Here is a 22485-nt window from a genome sequence, read left to right as displayed (position 1 = left end):
CACACAGACACACAGACAGAGAGACAGGCTGTACCGAAGAAGTGTGTGAGAGGAAAGACTCAAGCAGGAACAATGGGAGTGGACGTCGAGACCCTAAAACCCGGAGACGGTGAGGCTATTTTTAATGTATATCACTCCATAAATGTAAATATATGTCACCTCTATAAAGAGATCCCAGTTTTAACACATATTTTCCTTCTTACAGGAAAGACTTTTCCGCAGAAAGGACGTAATGTCAGCGTGCACTATGTTGGTAAGACTGCTGACAGGGCAAAGGTTATTTTGTTCACAAACTCTCACTTAAAATAAATAATTGAAACATCTGATCGATGTTTAAATGTGTGTAATATTCCCCACTTTTACACATTTATTTGCTTTTTGAATGAAGCTACTCGGCGTTTTCTCGCTAAATGCTAATGTTATGCTATCCTGTTTCTTTTTCTTAAGTTAAAAAGTCAGTCATTCGGGGAAGGAGAGAAAGGCTTGTTTGTTTTTTAATGCCGAGAGTGAGATGAAAAGATGTGTACATTTCTGTCTAATGAGCGTGAAATATGACGCTACAGCTGGTAAAAGGTTAGCCTGTCTTCGCTTAGCTTAGCTTAGCAGTCAGACAGGAAACGTGGGGAAGGGCTAATATTAGCCTGGCTCTGTAAAAAAAATCTGCTTTTCAGCACTTCTAAAGCTCACCCACTATTCTTACACCCTGTATGTTTCTTTACCTAGATGCCAAGATAACCATTGTAGCAGCATGCTCTCATGTTGAGGTTTGCTGCTGCAGGCTTCATATTTAATGTGAAGGTATGACAGCAGCATGGTGGATCTGTCGTCTTACCTCTCGGTTTGAAAGCAAATGATCAAATTTCCCTTCAGAAAAGTGCTATTCTGGCTTATTTTGTACACTTGCTCATTTTTTAAACAAGCATTTGTAATGAAAAGTGCTTGAAAAAACTCAACTAGTCTTGCGGTCATACAAAAACAAAACTTTGTCAGCAGTATGTTTTTTTTTTTTAATGCTGTGCTGGTTGTACTTTATGTAAAGGGTGAAGGGATAGTCCTCATGGTTGTTCTCACTGCTGATCCATTTTAAAGTCATTGATGCAATGCTGCTGAGTCTGTATAATTCTTACTAATGTAATTTCATGTTTGTTTTATGTTGTACTTTACGCAGCCAAACCAGTTGATCTTTGAAGGCAAATACAGTTGAACCTCACCTCCTTTTTTCCCTTTTTTTTATTGAACAGGCACACTGACAAATGGGAAAAAGTTCGACTCCTCCAGGGACCGGGGAGATCCTTTCAAATTCAAAATTGGAACCGGCCAAGTAATTCGTGGTTGGGATGAAGGTGTTGCTCAGGTAAGGGTTAGAGGAACTTTTTAAAGGGGCATTCCAGTGATTTATACACATAAAGATCAGATTACTCGACATGAAGAACACTGGTGAAATAAGACCAGCATCAGTTTCAAACCATCTGTGTGTACACATGCATTGAGTCACAGTGCTGCTGTTTCAGATCAATTAAAATAGAAATGTATCGTCTGTCAGCTGTGATGAAGACATGTGGAAGACGACTAAAAACGCAGCTGAGACAACTCATGAATAGAGCAGCGTTCAGCCTGTGGAGACATTTCCTTTTTTTTCTTTTTCTTAAAGATTAATTTTTGGGCTTTTTATGCCTTTATTCAGACAGTCTGGCGTAGAGGCCGACAGGAAACAGGGAGAGAGAGAGAGGCATGACCTACAGCATAGGTCCCTGGCCGGATTCGAACCAGGGAAGCTGCGATTATATGGCATCTAACCACTCGACCACCAGGGCACTCATTTCTATTAAGTCTTCTGTAGCTCTGCAGATTGCGGCGAACATATTGAATATTCGAACCATATTGTTACCTTGTTATGTAACTTGATCTTCACATCCTCCTCAGATGAGTGTGGGCCAGTTGGCCAAGCTGACCTGCACGCCGGACTATGCTTACGGCAGTAGAGGATTCCCTCCCATCATCCCAGGAAATTCCACTCTCATCTTCGAAGTGGAGCTGCTGGAATGCTGAGTGTTTAGCTGAAGGTTGCTCCCCTAAATTTCTCATTCCACCCTCATCATCCCGGTCACAAATAACTTGTTTAATTAAAGGTGCTGTCAGTAGCATTTATAAAACAGAAATTATTCTGATATCTTGGTATAATTGAGACAAATGAGATTGTGTCCCAGTGTTAATGTTAGTAGGGTTATTGATGTTGCGATGACACTCAGTCACTAACTGTAAAGGAGTTGTTCAGCATTTTGAGAAATACTCATAAATTCTGTGTTAATTATGAAACATCCAGGAGAGGGTTATTTCAGCTTAGCATAAAGATTAGAAATGGGAAAACGGCTAGCTTGAAGGTAACAAAATCCACCTACCAGCACCTCTAAGGTTCACTAATTAATGGGTTGTATCTAGTTTCCTTCCTGTTGTATGCTTTATGATAAGATAATCTAACCCACTGTTGATGGTAACTTCATGTTTTCCATACAAATTCGAGAGTGGCATCATTATTCTCTCAAACACAAAGTGTATTTTCCAGGATGTTGAACTATTCCTATAAATAAATCCAACAACATGTGTAATGACCTTTTTAGTTGTTTAGACACACAGTTGAGATACCACCTTTGGTTGTAAACTTTCAGGATTTAGAATAGCCTCATTTTTACCTTTTATTACATATTTGACTTAACTCAGGTGGTTGAAAGCACTTAAAACACATAATCGGATTTTTTTTTTTAAAACAAGGGAACATTAAACTAGTGCTCTTTACAAATAGCAGCTCTCGCTCTGTGCCATAAACCAACAGAATTATCACAATCTTAATGAGTGGCTCTGAAAAAAAAAGTAGTAAAGGCTGCCAGTCTACTCAGAAAATGTCTTGTTTGTGCATAAATATTTATTCCAATGTCTCAAAGGTAGAGCAGTAAAGATTATTAGCATATAAAATGCAAATGAAACACCTTTAATGAAAAGCTTATTTGGTTTTTATTCCCCATCGTAAACTTTCCCCTTCAATAGGTGCATGAGTTTGACAGCTTAAAACTTTGACACAATGTAAAGAAACACTTCATAGGTTTAGAAACAAAAATTGCCGTATGATTTAGTTTATCATTACTACTTCTGTTGCCATTTATAGTATTGGGAACAGATGTTAAAACCTCGTACTCCTTGTACTATACTTGTGAGGCTTTTTGCCATAACAATTTAAATGTCTGAAGTGTCCTTGTATTATGTCACAGTGCTTAATGTTTTATTTCTTTGGTATCAGCCATGAAATTGTCTTACATTTGGGTATTGCATTCTTTCATTAAAAGGAATATACGATAATTATGTTTCATTTTTTTGTCATTAATGTGAATTACATGTATGTCTTAGGTGCTTGCAATACATACAAGCTTTAAGTATCTTTCAGAACGTGGGGACTCTGTAAGTCATTGAAGCATCAAAGCTGAAATCCTGCTATGATCTTGGCGGGCTGGCTTTAAGTATTTACCTTGGAGTGGACGCCACGCCACACAATGTTTTCATGAAAACATTTTTGTCAAATTGGATTTTGCTCTGCAGGTTAAGGTTGTTTATCATAAACAGGCTAGTTAAACAACCTCTCTGCTACTGCTTTTCCTAAGTCTCAAAGCAAACAGTATATGTCTTAAATGCTAATTAAGTAAAAGAGCAATTAAGTTGAAAATAGCTTGAAAATGTGGCAATTTTGTAGACTTAGAGTTACTATTGGTCACCTGTCCAGCAAGTTCCTCTCTAATTCAAGTGGAATTGTTGATTCTGAGTTCTTTCTCTTTAAGTAACTTACTAATCAAATTCAGTTATCAAACTTGTTCAACGAAAATACTCAAACATAAAAATGTGTGTAATGCTCCATTTACACCAGCTATAGGCCTATTATATTATGTGTGTGTGTTTTGATATATATATAATGCCTTTAAATGCTTAATAGGTTTATGATTATAGCCTAATTTTTGTTTATTTCGTGCTATCACAGGATTACAGAGGTTTAAATAAGACGTAATTTTATTTGAGTTGCTATAACAGAATTTAAGTGGTTATTTTGATAAAATATCAAATTTATCAGGTCTGCAGCATCGCTTCAGATACACATCGAGAAATTACAGATTATGTGAGAGTTAGTATATGGCAGATTTGTCAAACTAATTAAAAGATGTGCCGGAGTAAGTGGCCCTTAGATCTGAAACTAAACTAAATCATAACCATGACACATTATAGGCAATCCTACGCCATCAAGTGGGAGAAATTGGAACTGCATCAACCTCTGCTGCTTTTATTTGCACCTGATAATCTGAATGACCGCAGCTTTGTACTTATTCACGGACATTTGTTGGATTTTATTAATTTTTTACTTATTCTGTTTTATTGTTTTCTGCTGTACAAGGACTGTTCAGAAAACAACAATAGCCTATTTGTCTGAGTTCAATGTGCATTAATCCCTTCATAACATGTCAATGCTGCGACCAGAACCAGATTTTTAATGTACAGTAACGAGATAAGTCATGCTGATTGTGCACTTTAAGGTGGACAAACTGGGGGGAAAGGACGTTTGCACCGTTTTGTTGAACGTAGTAGTTCTGTCAATGGATTCGTAATACTGACAATTACGACGACACATGAAGGCAGCAACTCTCCAGGTCCAGGCTCTCATCACTAGCAGCTCATTTCATTCCTGACAACAGTAGAGTGACGCTCCGTCGGTATGCAGGCAGTTTGTAAGTCCACATGGAAAACAACATGACGAGAAAGTTTCCTTTTTAGGCGACTGGGAGCTTTTTGTTTTATTGTAACCAGACATCCTCCAACAGTGAGACGCTGCAGGCGCAGTCTCACTTTGCGCCCATTCACGAGTTTCTCTGTACTCTGAAGTTAACAGAGAAAAAAGGATGTCGATGATCATGACTAAGACAATTCATCTTATCACAGGACTGGTCATAGTTTCCCAGTTTCAAATAAGCTTCATGAAGCTAAAATCTGCATATGGTAAGTCATACAATTATTGTTTGTAGGCTAGGAACAGGAGGACAGTTTAAACAATACAGCAATATGATTGTTTATTGAATTTTACTTGCAACTATTTAATGTTTTGTGTTCTTCTTATAAAGTTACATGTTGTTTTTGCTTTGTTTTGCAAGTCAACACACTGACTGGCAAGTCGTTGTATATTAGCAGTGCAAGGTTCCGTGTATTTTTTTGTAATTTCATTACATTTCGTCTACATACTTGCAACAATAACAATGATGATGGTGATGATGACATGAATTGTTGTATGATAATATATATATATGATATTTTTTGAATTGAAGATGTTAGGTGCAGAACTTTTCAGCAAATGTTTTGACATTTTCTTTACAAGAAATCCCCAAAAAGGCCAAAAAATATCCGTTTTCTGTGTTTCCTGTGTAAAACCCCCCCCCCAAAAAACAAGCTTCGACAAAGCATTGTCATAGTGGGATATATGTTTTCATTCTTATTTTAACCTTAAATACGACAGGAAATAGATAATTAATTCTAATCTGCCATTTTCAGTATGATTCTGTGTTTTTGTTTTTGTTTCCGACCACCAGGCGGAGAATCTGTATTTAATGTGACTGATAGAGACTTCATTGAGGTGTTATGAGGCTCAGGTGTGTTGCTGCTGCTCTGTTTGCGCCAATCTGCCGTTTTATTTAATTGTTTTTAAGTGAAAATGAAACGGTTGACTAAGCTGCAACAGCAGTCGGTGAGCTTTGTTGAATTGTGTGATAAATACGACTTTTGTTGATGTACAAACTAAAACAGAAGCGGCTGTCAGTGGCTTAACTGGTGGAAAATAAACACATAAACAGTATGGGGTTCTCCTGCTAACATCATACAGAAAGAAGTGGTAGGAAGTAACACCACTAATAGTACATTAAGGTCTTGTACTTAAGTATTTCCATTTGATGCTACTTTATACTTCCACTCCAAACATTTTAAGTGGGAAGTGGGAATTTATTTGATACCTTTAGTTACTTTTCAGATGAAAATATGACACACTGAATAATATAACATGCTTTTAAAATACAACACTGTTAAAGATGAAACCAGTGGTTTCTAAACTTTTTGTCTTTTGACGTCTTACAAAAAGCAGTGTGTAGTCGGGGTCACATTTCAGATGTCTATGACTTGTTAACAGCTCCAAATAGTGATTTTTCCCTCTAAACTTCTCACATGATTTCATTTCAATAAATGTTCAAATGATCCAATATTTCACCAAAAATGTAAAGATTACAGAAACACTCCAAAAACTGTAAACAGATTTGTGTATCAGAACTTTGTTTTTTCTCCTTTCCTCTCCCATTAATCATCTCACGACCACTCAGACTTACCTGGTGACCCTTTAGAGGGGTCCGACCCCTTGGTTGAGAACCAAAGGACTAAACTAGCTAACTGTATATGAAGTAGTGTAAACTAGCTCCACCTCCAGAAGCTACCACAGTAACATGCTGCTTTAACACTGATACTTCAGTATTAATCATCTAATGATGTCATATATAATATATCAGCGAGAGGGATGAATTCAGTACTTTTACTTTTTACTTTTACTTTGGTGCTAATACTTCGGTACTTTTACTGAGGTAGGGTTTTCCGTACAGTGCTTTTACTCGTGATAGAGTATTTTTTATATTTCTGTATTGGTACTTTTACTACAGTAAAGGATTAAAATACTTATTCCACCATTGAAAACAGATTATGTACCATCAGTACATTGCTCATGTCACACACACACACACACACACACACACACACACACACACACACACACACACACACACACACACACACACACACACACACACACATGTTGGCGCCTCTGCAGCCACAGGGCCACCATGTGACAGAAATATAGACACAACACCCACCACTGCCCGGCCTCACATGCCTGGTCCTGGACCTGCTGGTGTGAAGAATGTGAAGCATGCTTTCACCCTCTCCTGTGAAGAGAAAAGTTTGGATGCACTGTTGTCACTGGAAAAGCAGAATGACGGGGCTGCCACGCATGTTTGCCACATGGCACATGCTGAAGATGTGTTTGTCCTTTTGCATGTGAGCAGAAGATACAGCAGGTTACTGATGTTGAAGGAGGCTCACAATTAATTGCACACAATTAAGTGGATAAAACATAGTTTTCCACTTTTGAGTGCCTTTCAAGATTTGCATGTTTCCACACTAACAGTATTATACTGTCTATGCCTATTGTATATCAGCTAGTTTAAGCTCTTCAGTGAGCATCAGTACATGATGTTTACACTGAAATATTCAGACCCAAGACTTATGGCTACTCCATTTTAGATGTCCTGTGCATCATTTTACACACATTTCCCCAAAATTCAGCCCACCATATTTAATATTTGGTATTCAGTGTCATATTTGGCCAACTTTGGGATCTCAGTTCAGTGAGTTAGAGCTGTGCTTGGCTGCACAATGACTGATCCACTGTCGTGCCGCTGCATGTTTAAGGGTTCATAACTTACTAAATAGTAGAAAAACATCCCGTACAATTTCCCACAGCCCAAAGTAATATCTTCAAGCTGCTTGTTTTTGTCTCGTCAGAAATTTTTAATTTACAGTTAATATAAAACAGTGAAAATCATCATTTTGAGGACTGACGATGACTTCAACTTCTTCTAAATCTTGATTGTTTTGTTTAGTATTTTTAATCAGTGTTGTTATTTTAGGCAAGGCAAGGCAGCTTTATTTATATAGCGCATTTCATACACAATGGCAACTCAATGTGCTTTACAGAAAACTAACATTTAACAGTAAGAATTTTAAAGTTAGTTTAATTTGTGTGCTAAACTTGAGAGCTGGAGCTTCCTTGTTTTTGTTGAGTTTATTTTTTTTCTTCCTTTTTTCCATATTTATCCATTAATGAATAAAAGTTAACCTCCCTCCAAAAAATCCAGTCAATTAATGACTAATCTGATATAGACTAATCAATTCTAGTAAAGGTCTTAAACTGTTAAAAAATCTTGGTCATAAAAAGCTCATTGCTGTTTGCTGTGTTTGTTGTGTATGTTGTTTTCTTGACGGGACACGAAAAACCTTTTGAACAATTGAAACAAATTAGAAAAGGAAACAGCGTGATCACGACCCATCTGTTTCTCTTTGGCTCCCAGGGGTCTACCGTACTGACACGCAGAGGCTTTCTCCTCCAGAGGAAAGGCCGTATGTGATTACCAGAAACCACAAGTCCAGAGAGAGGAGGTGGGCATCCAGGCCTAGGTCTGGGGGCTCTGGCTTAGCTGCAGATAAGAGGGGCCACTACAGAGACCAGCACCTACCAGAAGAGTCGGACCCAGACCTGCTGATGGAGGAGGGACACGACGATTCAACGAAGATTGTGGTAAACTTACTGCAGCAAGAAAATGTTTATCAGAGGAATAAAAATATAGAAATCAAAGTCAGTGGTAAAAAGAAAATGTCATTTAATATATATCCTGTTTAAATGGGATGTTTGGAAAATAATTAGGGTTGTGATTGTTTGAAAATGTGTGCGTTAGACTGTGAAAAAAACATTTTGTTGAAGTATGCTGAGAATGTTGACAAGCAATTGGATGAAATTCTCTGTATGAAAGTCCAGACAAACTTTGTGATTTAGGCATTATAGTATTGGAGGTATAATCTAATGTTTTTAGGAGAGTAAACAGGTTTTTGAGGTGACAACTTGTGGGGAAAAAAAGTGTGTGTTTTCTGGAAGTACATGAAGTTTTTATATGGCTGAGAAATAGCAAACAATATAAATGATTAACATATAATGAAAACACTGTCATATTTTTGGACAGGACATTGATCACGCCTACTACACGTCTAAAATCTACGGTCCTGGAGACGCAGCCAGTAGAGAGCTGTGGGTGAACATTGATGAGATGGAGGAGGATGACTGGAAGGTCCATGGCTTCCTGTCCAGCACCCACAGACAGGCTGAGGTATGAAATGAGTCTGTGTGGAAATGGGACATTTATGTAAATAAAATAGCTGCTGGAGAAAATGTTTCATTGTCAGCGTGTGGATTTAATTTCTTGAATATCTTATGACAGTTGCTATTTACGGTCTGAAAGCATCGAAGTTCAGTGAGCACATAGAATGAAATGTTCCACACACAAACAGAAACAGACTCTGCTCTCAGTTACAATAAAAGTTTTCATGTGTTTTCATTAGTTGTTGATCACCTTTGAAATAATAATGGTAGTGCACTTTGTAATTTTTTGCTTCCAGAGAGTAAATCTTTCCTTTGACTTTCCTTTCTATGGTCACATATTGAAGGAAATCACTGTGGCTACTGGAGGTGAGTCTTTCATTACACACACATCTTTTTTCTAAAAGTTGTCGGATCTGCATTTTGAGGCTCCATCTGTATTTTACTTATTTTTTATTTTAGAGTAGCTGTTCCGTTTTTTTTCTCTTTAATTAAAATTTAGCAATGTCTCATGGAACTTCCTCCAGCAATCAACAACTAAACTCAAATGAACTTGGTTTTCATAATTAGTAGCAAATTACACATTTTCTTCCAGGAAACTTCACAGGAAATTTAGAGGAAATCATATACAGTACGTCCATTGTTTTACATGTGCAGGTGGGGGTGTTGAGGGGACTCATGACCTCAGTATTCCAAGATCCTGGCTTGTGCCATGATATATGGCTACATTATATGATTAATAAATTAATACTGCACTACAAACAGCTGATGAATGCATGCTTCTCTCTGCTAGGTTTCATTTACACTGGAGATATAATCCACCGAATGCTCACAGCCACTCAGTATGTCGCTCCTCTGATGGCAAATTTTGACCCGAGCCTTTCCAGAAACTCTTCTGTGTTTTACTTGGATAATGGTAAGTCAGAGTGGCCTTTTTTAATGACTACAATATTTAAACTGTCATGAGTTGTTGCTTTTTGTTTTTCGGTCCGATGTAGAATATTAACCTGAATATAAAGCCATTGTGTTGTGTATTGTATGTATGTCTACCCAACTCCAGGCACTGCATTGGTGGTGCAGTGGAGCCAAATTCACCTCCAGGACAACATCAATCTGGGAACTTTCACCTTCCAGGCCACTCTGCACAGTGACGGACGTATTGTGTTCGCCTACAAAGAGGTGACGTTTCTTTCCTGTTTCATGTTCTTCTTTTAAGGGGACATCAGTTTAACCTTACAGCTTTATTTTCTTTTATAGATCCCATTTGACATCAGCAACATCAGCACTGAGAATCACCCTGTTAAAGTGGGCTTGTCGGATGCTTTCGTGGTGCTTCATGAGATAGAGCAGATCCCCAGTGAGTTCCGCTTTAAGCTTCTTTTTAAAACCTGAAAAATGGATTTTAGTTTAACAATATTTATTTTTTAGCAGACAATTTACTAAACAACATGGTCTCATCAGTAATGAACATCTTTCTGATTTTATTTTTGATGTATTAAAGATGTTCGGAGGAGAACCATCTATGAGTATCACAAAGTCGACATCCTCAAGTCCAAAATCTCCAATTCCACAGCTGTGGAGATGCTTCCTCTTCCTAGTAAGTTATTCTTACTTTAAGTATGAATACACAAAGAAAAGTGCTACTAATCTGGCCAAACACACTGTTTACACAGTCTGCCTTTACCCATGAATTGTTGTCTATGTATATTTAGATCAGTGAACCTGATCTAAATTTCTATTTTTTCAGTTTTTTTGTCTTGATATAGAAAATATAAAGAAAAAATAATAATACATTAGTAGCCATTGCAAGTTGGCTCTGTCTAGTGGGATGGCCTGCAAATTGGATTCAAGTTTTATTTACAGAAGCCAAGCCATCTCTTCCTCCACACTCTTCACTGTATGTCTTTATTCTCAGCATGTCTCCAGTTCTCCAGCTGCGGTCCATGTGTCACTTCTCAGATTGGCTTTAACTGCAGCTGGTGCAGTCGGCTACAAAGGTAAACTGGAAAAGCATACAGCAAGAGAGCATACCACTGACAAGCTGCACATTCCCTCAAATGCTTTTTTGATTTAAAAAAAAAAGTTTAGAATTCTTGTCATTTCTCCATCTGAATTTGGATGAATAAGCCATATTTGATGGCAGCTGTGATATAAAAAGTGTCTAACATAATCCTGTTGACTACAGTTATGTCTATTTAAATGAACTATGTTGCTGATTTTCAGGATTGCTTGGAGTTGATTTATATTTACTAGGGCTTGAGCCAAATCTTAATATTAGGTATTCAGGAAAGCACACAGTGTTTTTTTTTTTTTTTTTTTTTACAAATATTTAGTACGTTTTTTTAAAATTATTTGTTTACAGGAAGATATAAAACCTGTCAAATAACAGTGTGCAGGTCAGGACTGGGGAGCATAGTGAGGTGGCATTGCTGTCTGTCGCTATGTCTTGGATATAATAGTGTGGTCAGTGCAGTTTTCTGTGGTCCAGAAGAGTGGGGTTTGAGACCTAATGTGGGAACCCTACTTTGCAAAATACTATTTTGAAGAATACTTACATTAACAATTTAATGTCCTAAAATTAGGGTACAATAAAAGATAAGTGTAATAAAAACAAAAACAGGATTGTAATGCTTATTACCATTTATTTTTAATACAAATACTTTTGCTTGAACAAATACAGATACATATACAACATCTAGGCTCTCTGCACATCCCTAATGTTAACATTAAATTTAATTTAAATTTGGTGGCAATTCAAGGATACAACAGAGACATAGAATAGAAGAGATTATCTTTGTCATTGTACAAAGCACCACGAAATTGAGATGCAGTTCTTAAAAGTGCATATGCAATATATATATATATATATATATATATATATATATATATATATATATTACCATTTATTTTTTATATATATATATATATATATATATATATATATTACCATTTATTTTATATATATATATATATATATATATATATATATATATATATATATATATATATATATATATGCAGTTTAATGCATTCATGGCTTTAGCATAAAAGCTGTTTTTTAGTCTGTTAGTGTGTATTTTCAATGTCCTGAAGCATTTTCCTGAGGGCAGCAGTTCAAAAGTTCACAAAGTTACATAAAAACACAAAAATCTGCATTCATATCTAAAACAACAAACGGGATCTTCAATATATGAGCGTGATAAAAGTTGACAATTAAAATAATTACATTTGTCATGAAGCATTTTTTCAATGTGATGCTTGAATGCCTGTTATGAAGGCGCACAGTAATATTGTTCATATCCTTTTTTAGATGCTCCAGCGGCTTTGATCGTTACCGCCAGGACTGGGTTGACCTCGGCTGCCCGGAGGAGGTTTGCATTATTTTACATTACAGAAAACTGCAGAAAGTGTAACTCAGAGTGAAGGTAGCATCTGTCCTGTCAGTCTGAACAAAATAGTTTACTCATGTTCCTTCTCCAGAGGCGAGATGCCCGGTGTCTCCGAATGACAGACGCCACAAACACCACATCTCACCACCTCACACACACGACCACTCCAGTCATGGTGACCGCAGAGCAGCAGAGGACCTCCAGCATGACCTCTGCCCCCCTCAGCAAGACGTCCACTGTCACAAACCCATCGACACACAGCAGCAGCACGAGCAGGAGAATGATAGCCACTCCGCCACCTCCAACCAGCAAACCTGCAGAAGGTAAAAAAGTATTTCACATCACCTGTTGTGAATGCCAACAATGTTTTATTGGTTGTGATGGCAGTGTTTGTTTTCTTTCTTTTTTTTCCCAACAATTTTCTAAGTCATCACCTTTCACAGAATCCTCTCGGTTGACAGCTTATCTTCAGTGAATATTTAGGACATTACAGCTCAGGTGTCATTACCATCTCATGAATTAATGCTTGTTCTCTTAGCACAGTATCCACGCCCACTGAGAGGGTCAAGTGGTCAGCTATTTCCCAGCCCTCTGTTAGCTCATAGCTGAGTGTATACAGCGCCATGTTAAATACTGCATAGTGTCCTCAGCTACTGAAGGATGACTCAATGTACAGTATGTGTATCACTGTGTCCTGGTTGGGTCAGGATGTAGGAGGGCTGTTATTTTTGGCTGTCGTGGCTATTGTTTGTAAGCTAAAAGAGTATGATGTCCTGTTCAAACAAAACTACTGTTATTTTACTTGACTTTTAGGAAAACTACATCACAAAGTAATCATGTTAATCCCAAAATGTCTTTCTTTTTATGTAGGATATAATTTTGAATACTCTTATATTTTACGTGGAAATATTAAAATGACATAATACATCTTTTCTTCATTGTTGGACTGTTTGCCGCAAATCACAGTCATGAGCTCGAGTCATGTGATCTAGAAAGAAGTTAGACTTGTAGTCTTCAAACTGACAACTTTAGACTTGAGTTGACAAAACTAAAAAGACTAATTTACACTTAAAATCATTTAATATCTTCCTCTAGCCCAAAGCTTTAAAAAAAAGGTGTGCAGCAACTTAACTCTTCAAATTTCCAGACAACAGATACTTTCAATCCATTCAACAGAAGATACCTCTAATTATCGTTCAAAATTGCAGACAGCGACATGCGAAACTTTCCCCTCAGAAATTACAAATGACTGTCATTGTACGACAGGGATAACTTATCAAGGCACACGACTTTTGTATGTTGTATGTATTTAAAAGTAATAACAAAACATGTTCATTTTCTCTGTATATTTACTAGATCAGCTATTGTTTAAAATGTTCTTAATATGGCGTTTAATTTAACTAAGGGCACATTATGACTGGTTTATAACTGGAACCGGGATGTTTAGGACTTGACTCAGGATTTAATAGTTAAGACTTGAAACTTCTGTTGCAAATTGGTTAAATTAGGATGCTTGTGAGGAGCTGCATATTATGATTTCTCCTGTAGTTAAATATTTCAGTAAAAACTGACAAATCGTAAAGTACTGACTTAAACTACTCTAAAAGAAGTACTAAAAGAACTATAGCGATAGTAACAAGAATGTAATTAATGACAAATGGACACCGTCAAAAGGGAGATTTTTTCTTTTACTCTTGGAAAAAAATTGATACAAAGGTACATGACATTGCATACTATGTTTTTTCTTCTTGTAGATGACACAAAGATCTCTTTCCACATCAATGAAACATGTAAGTCATTAATGTTCACCTACAGTGCTTTATATCTGTAATGATTATTAATCAGTATCACGTCAATGACGCTTTTTACTTCTTGTTAATTGTCAACATTATATTCGCACCTGATGACTCTGAGCTGTATCATTGAGTCTCAACTTCACCTCTGTACAGCAGGAGACAAGGACGACACAGGAGAGGGTGATGAGCCGCTGCAGATTGGTCTCCTGGCAGGCATCGTCATGATGATGGTCGTCATGGCAGCAGCCGTCCTTCTGTCTGTCTACATGTACAACCACCCGACCTCCAACGCCAGTCTCTTCTTCATGGAGGTCAGTGACAGCAAGTAACAAAAACACACTTATGTTCCCCTTGTCTTTATTTTTAAGTTATAGCCCATTACCAACAAATTGTTCATACTTTGCTTTTGTGGCTCCGATTTTCTAAAAGCATGCCACTCTTAGTTTAACCTTTAAATCTCCTGGTACATCTCTAATCAACCCACAGAGACTTTAAAATCTGTTTATTAGTATAAATAATCCAACAGAGGGAACATTTTGTCAGCTTTATCATTTGCTTTGCAAGCAGATGATTATCCTAAAGTTTGTCAAAATGTTCCAACACTTTGATCTACAACAAGATGTCTTGACAACTTTTATTAAAGTCCGTGTAAAGTAAAAATAAATATGTGTTCTGAGTTTGACATAACACAGAAAAGTGTGTTGTTAACCACCCTGCCAAATTTGAATGATTAAAAAAATCGCCAAATATATGAAATTAGGCTTCAAAGTTGTGTAAAAGTCTGCCTATTTCTCTTCTCCCAAATTCTGAACATTTGTTAAGTGCATATTTCAGCACTGAGGCCACCGCAGCTGTCCTCATAACAAGAGTTTTTTCAGAAATGTTCATGTCTTTCTTAAAACCACAGTCAAGTGTCCATATGAACATTGCTTTAATAAGTCCTCCTGTTCATACTGATTTTTTTGGGGAACAAAACCACAACCCTTGTTTTGTGCAGAAAGGCATTCAAAAGTTTAGCAGAAGCTTATGACACTTCAACTGTCACAATTAGTCTAATAAAGTGAATATAATAACAAAAAGAGGGAAATTTGTACTAAAATGCTTTTAACCTTTGAAGATCTCCACTTGATTTGACTGATTTGGGCAGCTGAAGCCTCTTACAAGTGTCAGATCGACATGTTTTGCACAAATGTATTTAAGACTGGATTTTGTTCCCCATCACTTACAATGAAAGCACATTAAGAATTAATATTTTAATGGCCAGTATGAACAGCAAGAATGATTGCAGTGAGCAAAACCTACTTCAATGATCAAAACTGACAATTATTTTGAGACAGACTTAAAAAAATGTGTCAATGTACCCTTTCTTACAAAGTAAAACAGATCGTTAAATGCTTAAAAGTGGTTTATTCCAATTATTGCATTATTGTTGGCAGGTTACCGTGAAGTTTGATATGAATAAAAGAGGCTCAGATTAAGTGATTTGAAAATAAGTCAGCTGATGTTTTCTCAGTATGACATCCACATTTTCTATGAACAAACAGACTTGTGTTTAAATGTTTTGTTGTTCATTCCTCCCACAGCGACGCCCGACCCGCTGGCCAATCATGAAGTTCCGACGGGGCTCTGGTCGGCCCTCCTATGCCGAGGTGGAAGCTCCCGGTCAGGATAAAGATGGCACAGTGGTCATCGACTCCAAACAGGCCTTTGTCATGTCAGCCAGAAGAGAGAGTGAACAGAAAGAAGGATTCATAGTTCCTGATCAAAGGGAGCGCTTCCTCGTCTCCGAGAGCTCCTGACCAAAACTGCATATCCCAGAAAGCTTTGGGACAGAGCTGGTTCTCTATGAGATGAAGCTATTTGTATTTTCTATTCCGCTGTTGCTCAAGTTCACTTTTAAGGACAGAATAGGAGCATTCAGAAAGAAAAACGTCAAACCTCTATGAGGAAGTTGCAACTAGAAAATATTTTATGCAACAGTACGGCTTAAGACTGGTTGAGCCATAAAACTGGTTTCCTGTAATATGCATTTGTGAAGACAAACATCACAGGAAAATAAGAGAAAAAGCTTGTTTGTTCTCCGCTCAGGTCGTCCGCTCGCGTTTACTGCAGCATCACAACGAGTGAGAGGTGGCGCTGCTGAATGTTTGTCTTGAGACCATTTCTCTCAAAGACGGCTGTTATTTTCCAGAGCTGTTATGTGTTGTTCCCACACACCTTCACAAGAAGGAATGTCATATTCGGGTGTCATTTCCTCATCTCAAAAATACAGACTAAATTCCTCACCATTACACCCACGTTCATCTACTGGGCAAACAGGGTGCAGAGTGTTTTCAGGGTCTCAGTGCAAAACATTTTCACTGTGGGGCAAATGTTTAGAAGTTAGTGACTTTATTTTCTGTAAAGGCAAAAAACAACATTTACTGATTGCTTTGCTGTATAAATAAGTACACTACAACATTACAAATATACAGGTGTACAGTATATTATCCATAGTATTAATTTTAAACATGATATGGTCTCCCAAAACAATTTTCTAACATGCTTCAATTGTTTCCATGTACTTTAAATCTGCTTATTGATTATGATTTACAATAAAAACAGTATAAATGCAGGTTTTATCCAGTAGCTATACTGCTGATAATTTCAGTCTCTTCAGTTCATATTTTTGTGAGACTTAATTCATCAACAAGTTAAATGGACAATTATTAGTGTTAAATGAACTCTATAAAAAGTATTACAATTAAAACATTTAGCATTATTCCAGCTGTTAGGAAATCTAAAAGAATCTCTTGCACATACAGTATTGCTGCTTTTTTGCAAGACTCAATTTTTAGGGATTTCCTTGTTCTTAGGTTTAGTGAGAGATAACTGATTTAACCTGCTGCTTCTCTTTACAAGGTTAATCATTCCTTAAGGTTTACCCACAATGATTTCCTGTACTATTACACTGTACAACAACACAAAATACGCATACAGTTCTAGTGTCCAGTGTTATCTGAGGCATGTTTTGTGTAGGATGAAATTAAGGCAAATGGTATCTGAATGGATCACTTAAAACTGGCCTGTGGACTGCAGAGTGATGAGGTCAAGGCACTGGTGTGTGGGAGGTACTGCAGAGGTCCTGGGTGGATGAGTTAGGGCTCCTTATCTTCTGTAATATAACACAACAAAATAAGACAAAACGCAGTTATATATTTGTAAAACGGATTCACCCGAGGTACTGAAAATAAGACTTAAGATTCAGTCAAATAGATTGTGCATGAAAAGTATCAGCACGAAAAATCTGTAAAAGATAAATATCAGTATTGTTCTGTACTAAATCACAACTACTCTGACTGTGTAACGATTCTGTCATTTAATGTTGGATTAAATAAGGAGACTTTTTCTCACCCTTCACCGGCGGTGCAGGTAATCGCCTCCTCAGCTGTCTTGATGAGTCCAGGGTGACTGGCTGCAAATGGAAAACAATATTTTTGTTGTTCTTGTGTGAGGTTTATGACATTCCTACTGTACTTTTGTATACAGTGTATTAATGAAATACTGTACCATAACTGGGATGGTCCTGTTCTTAGGGTGGCTGGACTGTGGGTCCACATTGAGGCCTGCACTCTTCAGAGCAGCAATCCTTGCTGAGATGTCACAGATCTACAACAGCAACACCACAAACAAGTTATCCAGTGTATGTGATGCATACACTTATGGTCTAAACAAGATGACTCATCCCAGATCAGACTGGTGTTACTGCAGTGCCTCCATCAGGCCTATTGATATCTTTAAACACCAGAATGTTTAAAATGTTGTCGTTTCATTAAAAGCATCAATCAATGCAGCTGTTTCTGTCTTAACTTTGGTCTGTCCAGTACTTTGTTACTAAACACGGAAGTATTATGGTTTAAGGAATAGTGGCAGGAAATGTGTCAGATGTCATTTTATACTGCTCTAAGGTCTAAAAAAGAACACATATCCAACTTCAGCCCACCTGTAGGTCAGACTGTTGAACCTTGGCAGCTGCTGATGCCACCTGCTCCTCCAGGAAGGACAGCTCCATATCGGACGTGGCGCTGCAGATGCCCCTGGCACACTCCTCCAGGTCGCTCAGCTCCGCCTCCAGACTGTACACTGTGCCAGCTGCCACATACACCTGCAGGGAAACTTAGGGTTTTCAACTTCAACTTTCTCTTTCCAAATTTTCAGAACCAGTCCTAATATCTGAATCAATGATCACACACGAGGTCACATGCCCTCTTCTTTAATCAAGCCAATTTTTAACAAGAAAAAAAGATAAATACTATTTTGAATCATATCATAAAAGGAGACCTACCAATTAATTTACCAATGAATTGTAAACATTCTGTATCCAAAACCAAAAACTGAATGGACACTAAATTGATCAGTCAGCTAAAACTGAAGCACCCAATGTAACATTTTAATATTTGTTATGGACTCATTAGAAACTTTACATTTAGTCATCATTTCTTTTACCTTTAATTGCACTAATTGTCTGAACCCGCTGTCTTTGGCGCATGCACACATCAGCTTTGAAAGCTTTACATTTAAAGTTTCTCTAAACAAACAAACAGTGTATGTAAGCTAGGAAATAAAGGTGAACTTACATGCTCCTCTAGTCTGGAGAACTGTTGGTCCAGTTTCTTGGGGTCTGTGTTGGGGGGCAGTGAGGTGGTGGAGAGGCGGGGGCCCTCTCCTCCCTCCACTCCCTGCAGCAGCTCCTCGGTGGCATTCAGCACCTTCAGCACCTCAGTGGTGATGCTGCGCAGAGACACTGCAGAGTACCTCTACAGCACAAACACACACAAGCAGATATATTTTCATATTTTGTTACATCTCTTTTCTTACATTAAGACCACAGTTGGGTTCTTTTCATGTCATAAAAATGACAAGAACTGAGTGCCTGCATTTAATTCTCATTAAGGTGAAAAACCCTCTGCAGGAGTGTTCAGACTATAAGACAAAAATGCTATTTTGGTTGACCTCCTCCACTCAAGTTAAAGAACAAATGTTGAAAGGATTTTTTTTTACATAATCTGATGAAGATTATGAAGATTATTCATCAAGTCGTAGGAGTCATTTACATGACTTTTCATACCTGCATAATTGGCCAATTACATCAGTATATTCTTGCCACCATAGCAAAAAAATGCTTTTAATAAAAACATATAAATCAGTAATTTTCACTTTCATTCTTCTAACAATATTGTCTCCTTTTTTTGATTTAACAACACATGAATGTTTTTTCTTATAACAGCTTACCAACCTATCACTTTATAACAAGTTTGTTTTAATCACAAACATTCATTTCCTGTCATAACAATGAACTATATCGTTTTAACATGACAAGGAACTTGTAACAACATGAGAATTGTGTTAAATCAAGAGAGGTTTAATGTTATAACAAGAATGGACAAATATTTCTATAGTTGATACCATAATATTCTAGAAAAGCAACAGTGGCGCCAGAACACACATTATGTGTAGATGAGCACTGACAACAATGATGTAATGTGACAAAATTAGATTAGAAGCTGTATGAAAGCAATGAGAGGAGAAAAAGTGCGTGAAAAGGATTGTAAATGAGGTACAGCTGCACCATGATTAGCAATCATGCAACATGCATTTTCCAGCATGTTGCCTCTCTAAAGCAACCAACCACTCTCACCTGCTCCAGCAGAGTTGATATAAACTCTATTGTTTTGTAAAGTTCCACATCACTACCCTAAGGTGCACACAGAAAAGCGTGGAAAGCCAGAGAGAAACAGAGGACAGATGGAGAAGGAAGTTGAGTAATTAGTTGCAGTGCAGTGAATATTTTCTTAGCAGCGACTATAAAAAAAGCAGAACTTGGCTTATATTGCTCAAAGATTTACTAAATACTTAATTGCCCAAAAAGAAGAAAAAGAGCTGCAGTGCTTACATTTTGAATCTCCTCTGGTGACAGTAAACCCTCCTGAAGAGACGAGGTGCTGCTCTGCTCCGTGTCGTCTGCGTGTTTTTCTTTGGTTTTCTCAAGTCTTTCATTTGTGTCTTTGCTTTCACAAACTGCAGCATCTCCCTGCCTCTCCATCATTTGCCACTCTTTCGTCATTTCTCCTTTTGTGTTTTCGTCATCCACTTCCATTCTTTTACACGTCCTCTGGGCACCATTGATCTCTTTGCTTGTCATATCTGTAGGTTTTTTGTCTGCCAAACGTTTTTCTTGTGGATCTGTGTGTTTTTCCTGCAGTTCACTTTTATTCCCGCCTGTAGCATCTACGCTCTCCTGTTTTGTAGAAATATCTCCTTCAGTTTGCTCAGTTATATTTTCTCCTGGTCTTTCTTTTGCGCCTCCTGCCTTGTCTGCCTTTAAATCAACTTTCGCCCCCTCATCTGTCTCTAGCTCTCTATTCATCCCTCCATTTTCACCATTATCCTTTAACGCTCCTACCTGCATGTCCTCCAGAGTAATCATCAACATGCTGCTGATTATCCTGTCAAATTCTGCATCCTCCTCTTCACTGTTTGATGCGGTTTCCCATTTTTCCTCACTCTGTTTGATTTCTTTAATCTTTTCTTCTTCCCATCTCTCCTCTCCTTCCTTTTTGTCTGACAACTTCGCCTCTGGCTGATTTTCTGGTCCGACTCTTGTCTCATAAAAGGCTATTATCTCCTCAGTCCTTTCTTCCCTCCTCTCTGCTCCCAGTCCTGTTTTTAACTGCGTCTCCTGCCTCTCTTTTGTCTCTTTAAAAACTTCAACTTTTCCTAACATCCCTTCATCCTCTTCTGTCTCCTCTGTTACTCTTTTTTCCATGCAATCTCTCTCTTTAGGTCCCTCTATCTTCGTTTTTTCTGGCTGGAAATCTTCAAATTTTTTCATTGTTTCTTTTTCTACTTTTTCCTCACTTCTCTCATTCATTCTTTCCTCAATTTCTTCCCTTAAATCAAACATTTTCACATCTAAATCTCCGATGGATTCTCTCCTCTTATGACTCTTTCCCACTGCTCCCTCCAACAAATTTTCTATCTCGATACTGCTCTCTATTCCTCCCTCATTTACCTCCTGCTCCGTCTCTCCCTCATTCTCTCCAAATCTGTCCAGTTCGTCCTCCGTGGAAGAAAACTGAGAGGCGCTGACTAGACTGGCCAAGTCGCGCACTTTAGCCGCCTGGACTGCTTTTTGCGCCTGCAGTTTCCAAAACGTCACTCCATCTATCTTTTCCTCCCCCTCTTCTCCTTTCCTGTCTAACTCATCATCCGTGGATGAAAATTGGGTGACGTTTACTTGGTTTGCTAATCTGCTCACTTTCATCGCCAGCTCCTCCTCCTCTCCTGTCCTCTTCTCTTCATCTGTGATGCCAACTCTGTCCAGCTCATCCTCCGTGGATGAGAACTGACTAGCTCTGACTTGTTTTTCCAGCAGACAGAGTTTATAAGTGAGTTTTTCCTCTTTCTGCTGTTTATAGTCCTCCTCCATATCATCCTCTCTCTCTCCGTCCGATTCTTCTTCACTCAGGCTTGCTCTGTCTAACTCGTCATCAGTAGACGATAAGTATGTGAGTCTGGACTGTGTGACAAGCCTGTACAGTCTGTCTTTCATCTCTTCTTCATCTATTTCTTTCTCCTCTTCCTCCTCCTCCTCCTCCTCCTCCTCTCTCTCATCCTCTGTTCTTGCGTCATCCAACTCAATCTCCATCCTCCATGGCTTCTCATCTTTTCTATCTTTGTGCTCGTTTCCTTGTCTCCTTTCCTCACTCTGTGCATTACTGTCAGCATCTGTCACTCCATAAAGTCCACTGTCTCTCGTAGAGGAGTCAGAAACTGTGCCTGCGAGCTGTTGCAGTTTTAGTGTGAGCTCCTGCTCCATCGGATTGGCTCCATTTCTGGTGATGTCACTTTCTGGGTTCCAGGGTTCAGGGGTTGTGCCCCCAGAGGTCAAAGTGTCAGGGGTCACAGCATCAGAAGTATGTTGGGACTGGTTGTCTTTTTTGCTGTAATCCTGTAAATACAAGAAATTTAAGAATAAATATTTCTGTGGTGAATGACATACAATGCATTTTTATTGTGATGAATTGTACCAATTCAACCTAACTGGAACTTATTTATTTTTATCTTCATGCGACTTTGGCAGCATCTCTACAGCACAAAACTGTCCAAATATTTATAGATGACGAGGCAGATAAAACAAGTTCCCCATACAAGCTTTACCTGCCTTTTTTGTATTTCATCAAAAGCTGAATATACGCTCTATAGTCTGTTTTTCACAATACAATTCAACAGCATCACAAACTACAGCCTCAACAATGACCAAGTAACACCTCTC

At 38.0% G+C, this 22485-nt stretch overlaps 3 protein-coding genes across 3 annotated transcripts in view; 2 read left to right on the top strand and 1 right to left on the bottom strand.

Moving 5' to 3' along the window:
* On the top strand, positions 1-3351 carry LOC133990562 (uncharacterized). The gene is made up of 4 exons (XM_062428913.1): positions 1-109; positions 206-253; positions 1242-1354; positions 1924-3351. The coding sequence occupies exons 1-4, from the start codon at positions 73-75 to the stop codon at positions 2047-2049; spliced, it is 324 nt and encodes a 107-aa protein (XP_062284897.1). The 5' UTR covers positions 1-72; the 3' UTR covers positions 2050-3351.
* A 5023-nt stretch (positions 3352-8374) lies between these two features.
* On the top strand, positions 8375-15970 carry plxdc2a (plexin domain containing 2a). The gene is made up of 13 exons (XM_062428222.1): positions 8375-8413; positions 8853-8996; positions 9286-9355; positions 9780-9902; positions 10047-10165; positions 10244-10343; positions 10488-10583; positions 10902-10983; positions 12297-12357; positions 12467-12698; positions 14130-14165; positions 14325-14482; positions 15755-15970. Exons 1-13 carry the CDS (start codon positions 8378-8380, stop codon positions 15968-15970), a joined length of 1473 nt encoding a protein of 490 aa, XP_062284206.1. The 5' UTR covers positions 8375-8377.
* Positions 15971-16735: 765 nt separating this feature from the next.
* The window catches only part of myripa (myosin VIIA and Rab interacting protein a), a 29831-nt gene continuing 24081 nt past the window's right edge, over positions 16736-22485 (bottom strand). Inside the window, 7 exon segments of the mRNA XM_062428221.1 lie at positions 16736-17325; positions 17565-17678; positions 17753-17819; positions 18154-18315; positions 18788-18967; positions 20104-21729; positions 21838-22161. Coding sequence (XP_062284205.1) covers positions 17309-17325; positions 17565-17678; positions 17753-17819; positions 18154-18315; positions 18788-18967; positions 20104-21729; positions 21838-22161 — 2490 coding nt within the window. The 3' untranslated portion in view covers positions 16736-17308.

The sequence above is a fragment of the Scomber scombrus genome, chromosome 11 (assembly GCF_963691925.1).
Source record: "Scomber scombrus chromosome 11, fScoSco1.1, whole genome shotgun sequence".
Lineage (NCBI taxonomy): Eukaryota > Metazoa > Chordata > Actinopteri > Scombriformes > Scombridae > Scomber > Scomber scombrus.
Note: the sequence above shows the minus strand (reverse complement) of the source record. Positions and strands in the feature narration are given on the sequence as shown.

Coding starts and splice junctions, on each gene's coding strand:
- LOC133990562 (XM_062428913.1), top strand. CDS start 73: ATGGGAGTGGACGTCGAGACCCTAAAACCCGGAGACG. Junction 110..205: donor GACCCTAAAACCCGGAGACG/GTGAGGCTATTT, acceptor TCCTTCTTACAG/GAAAGACTTTTCCGCAGAAA. Junction 1,355..1,923: donor GGGATGAAGGTGTTGCTCAG/GTAAGGGTTAGA, acceptor CATCCTCCTCAG/ATGAGTGTGGGCCAGTTGGC.
- plxdc2a (XM_062428222.1), top strand. CDS start 8,378: ATGGAGGAGGGACACGACGATTCAACGAAGATTGTG. Junction 10,584..10,901: donor GGAGATGCTTCCTCTTCCTA/GTAAGTTATTCT, acceptor CTTTATTCTCAG/CATGTCTCCAGTTCTCCAGC. Junction 12,699..14,129: donor AACCAGCAAACCTGCAGAAG/GTAAAAAAGTAT, acceptor TTCTTCTTGTAG/ATGACACAAAGATCTCTTTC.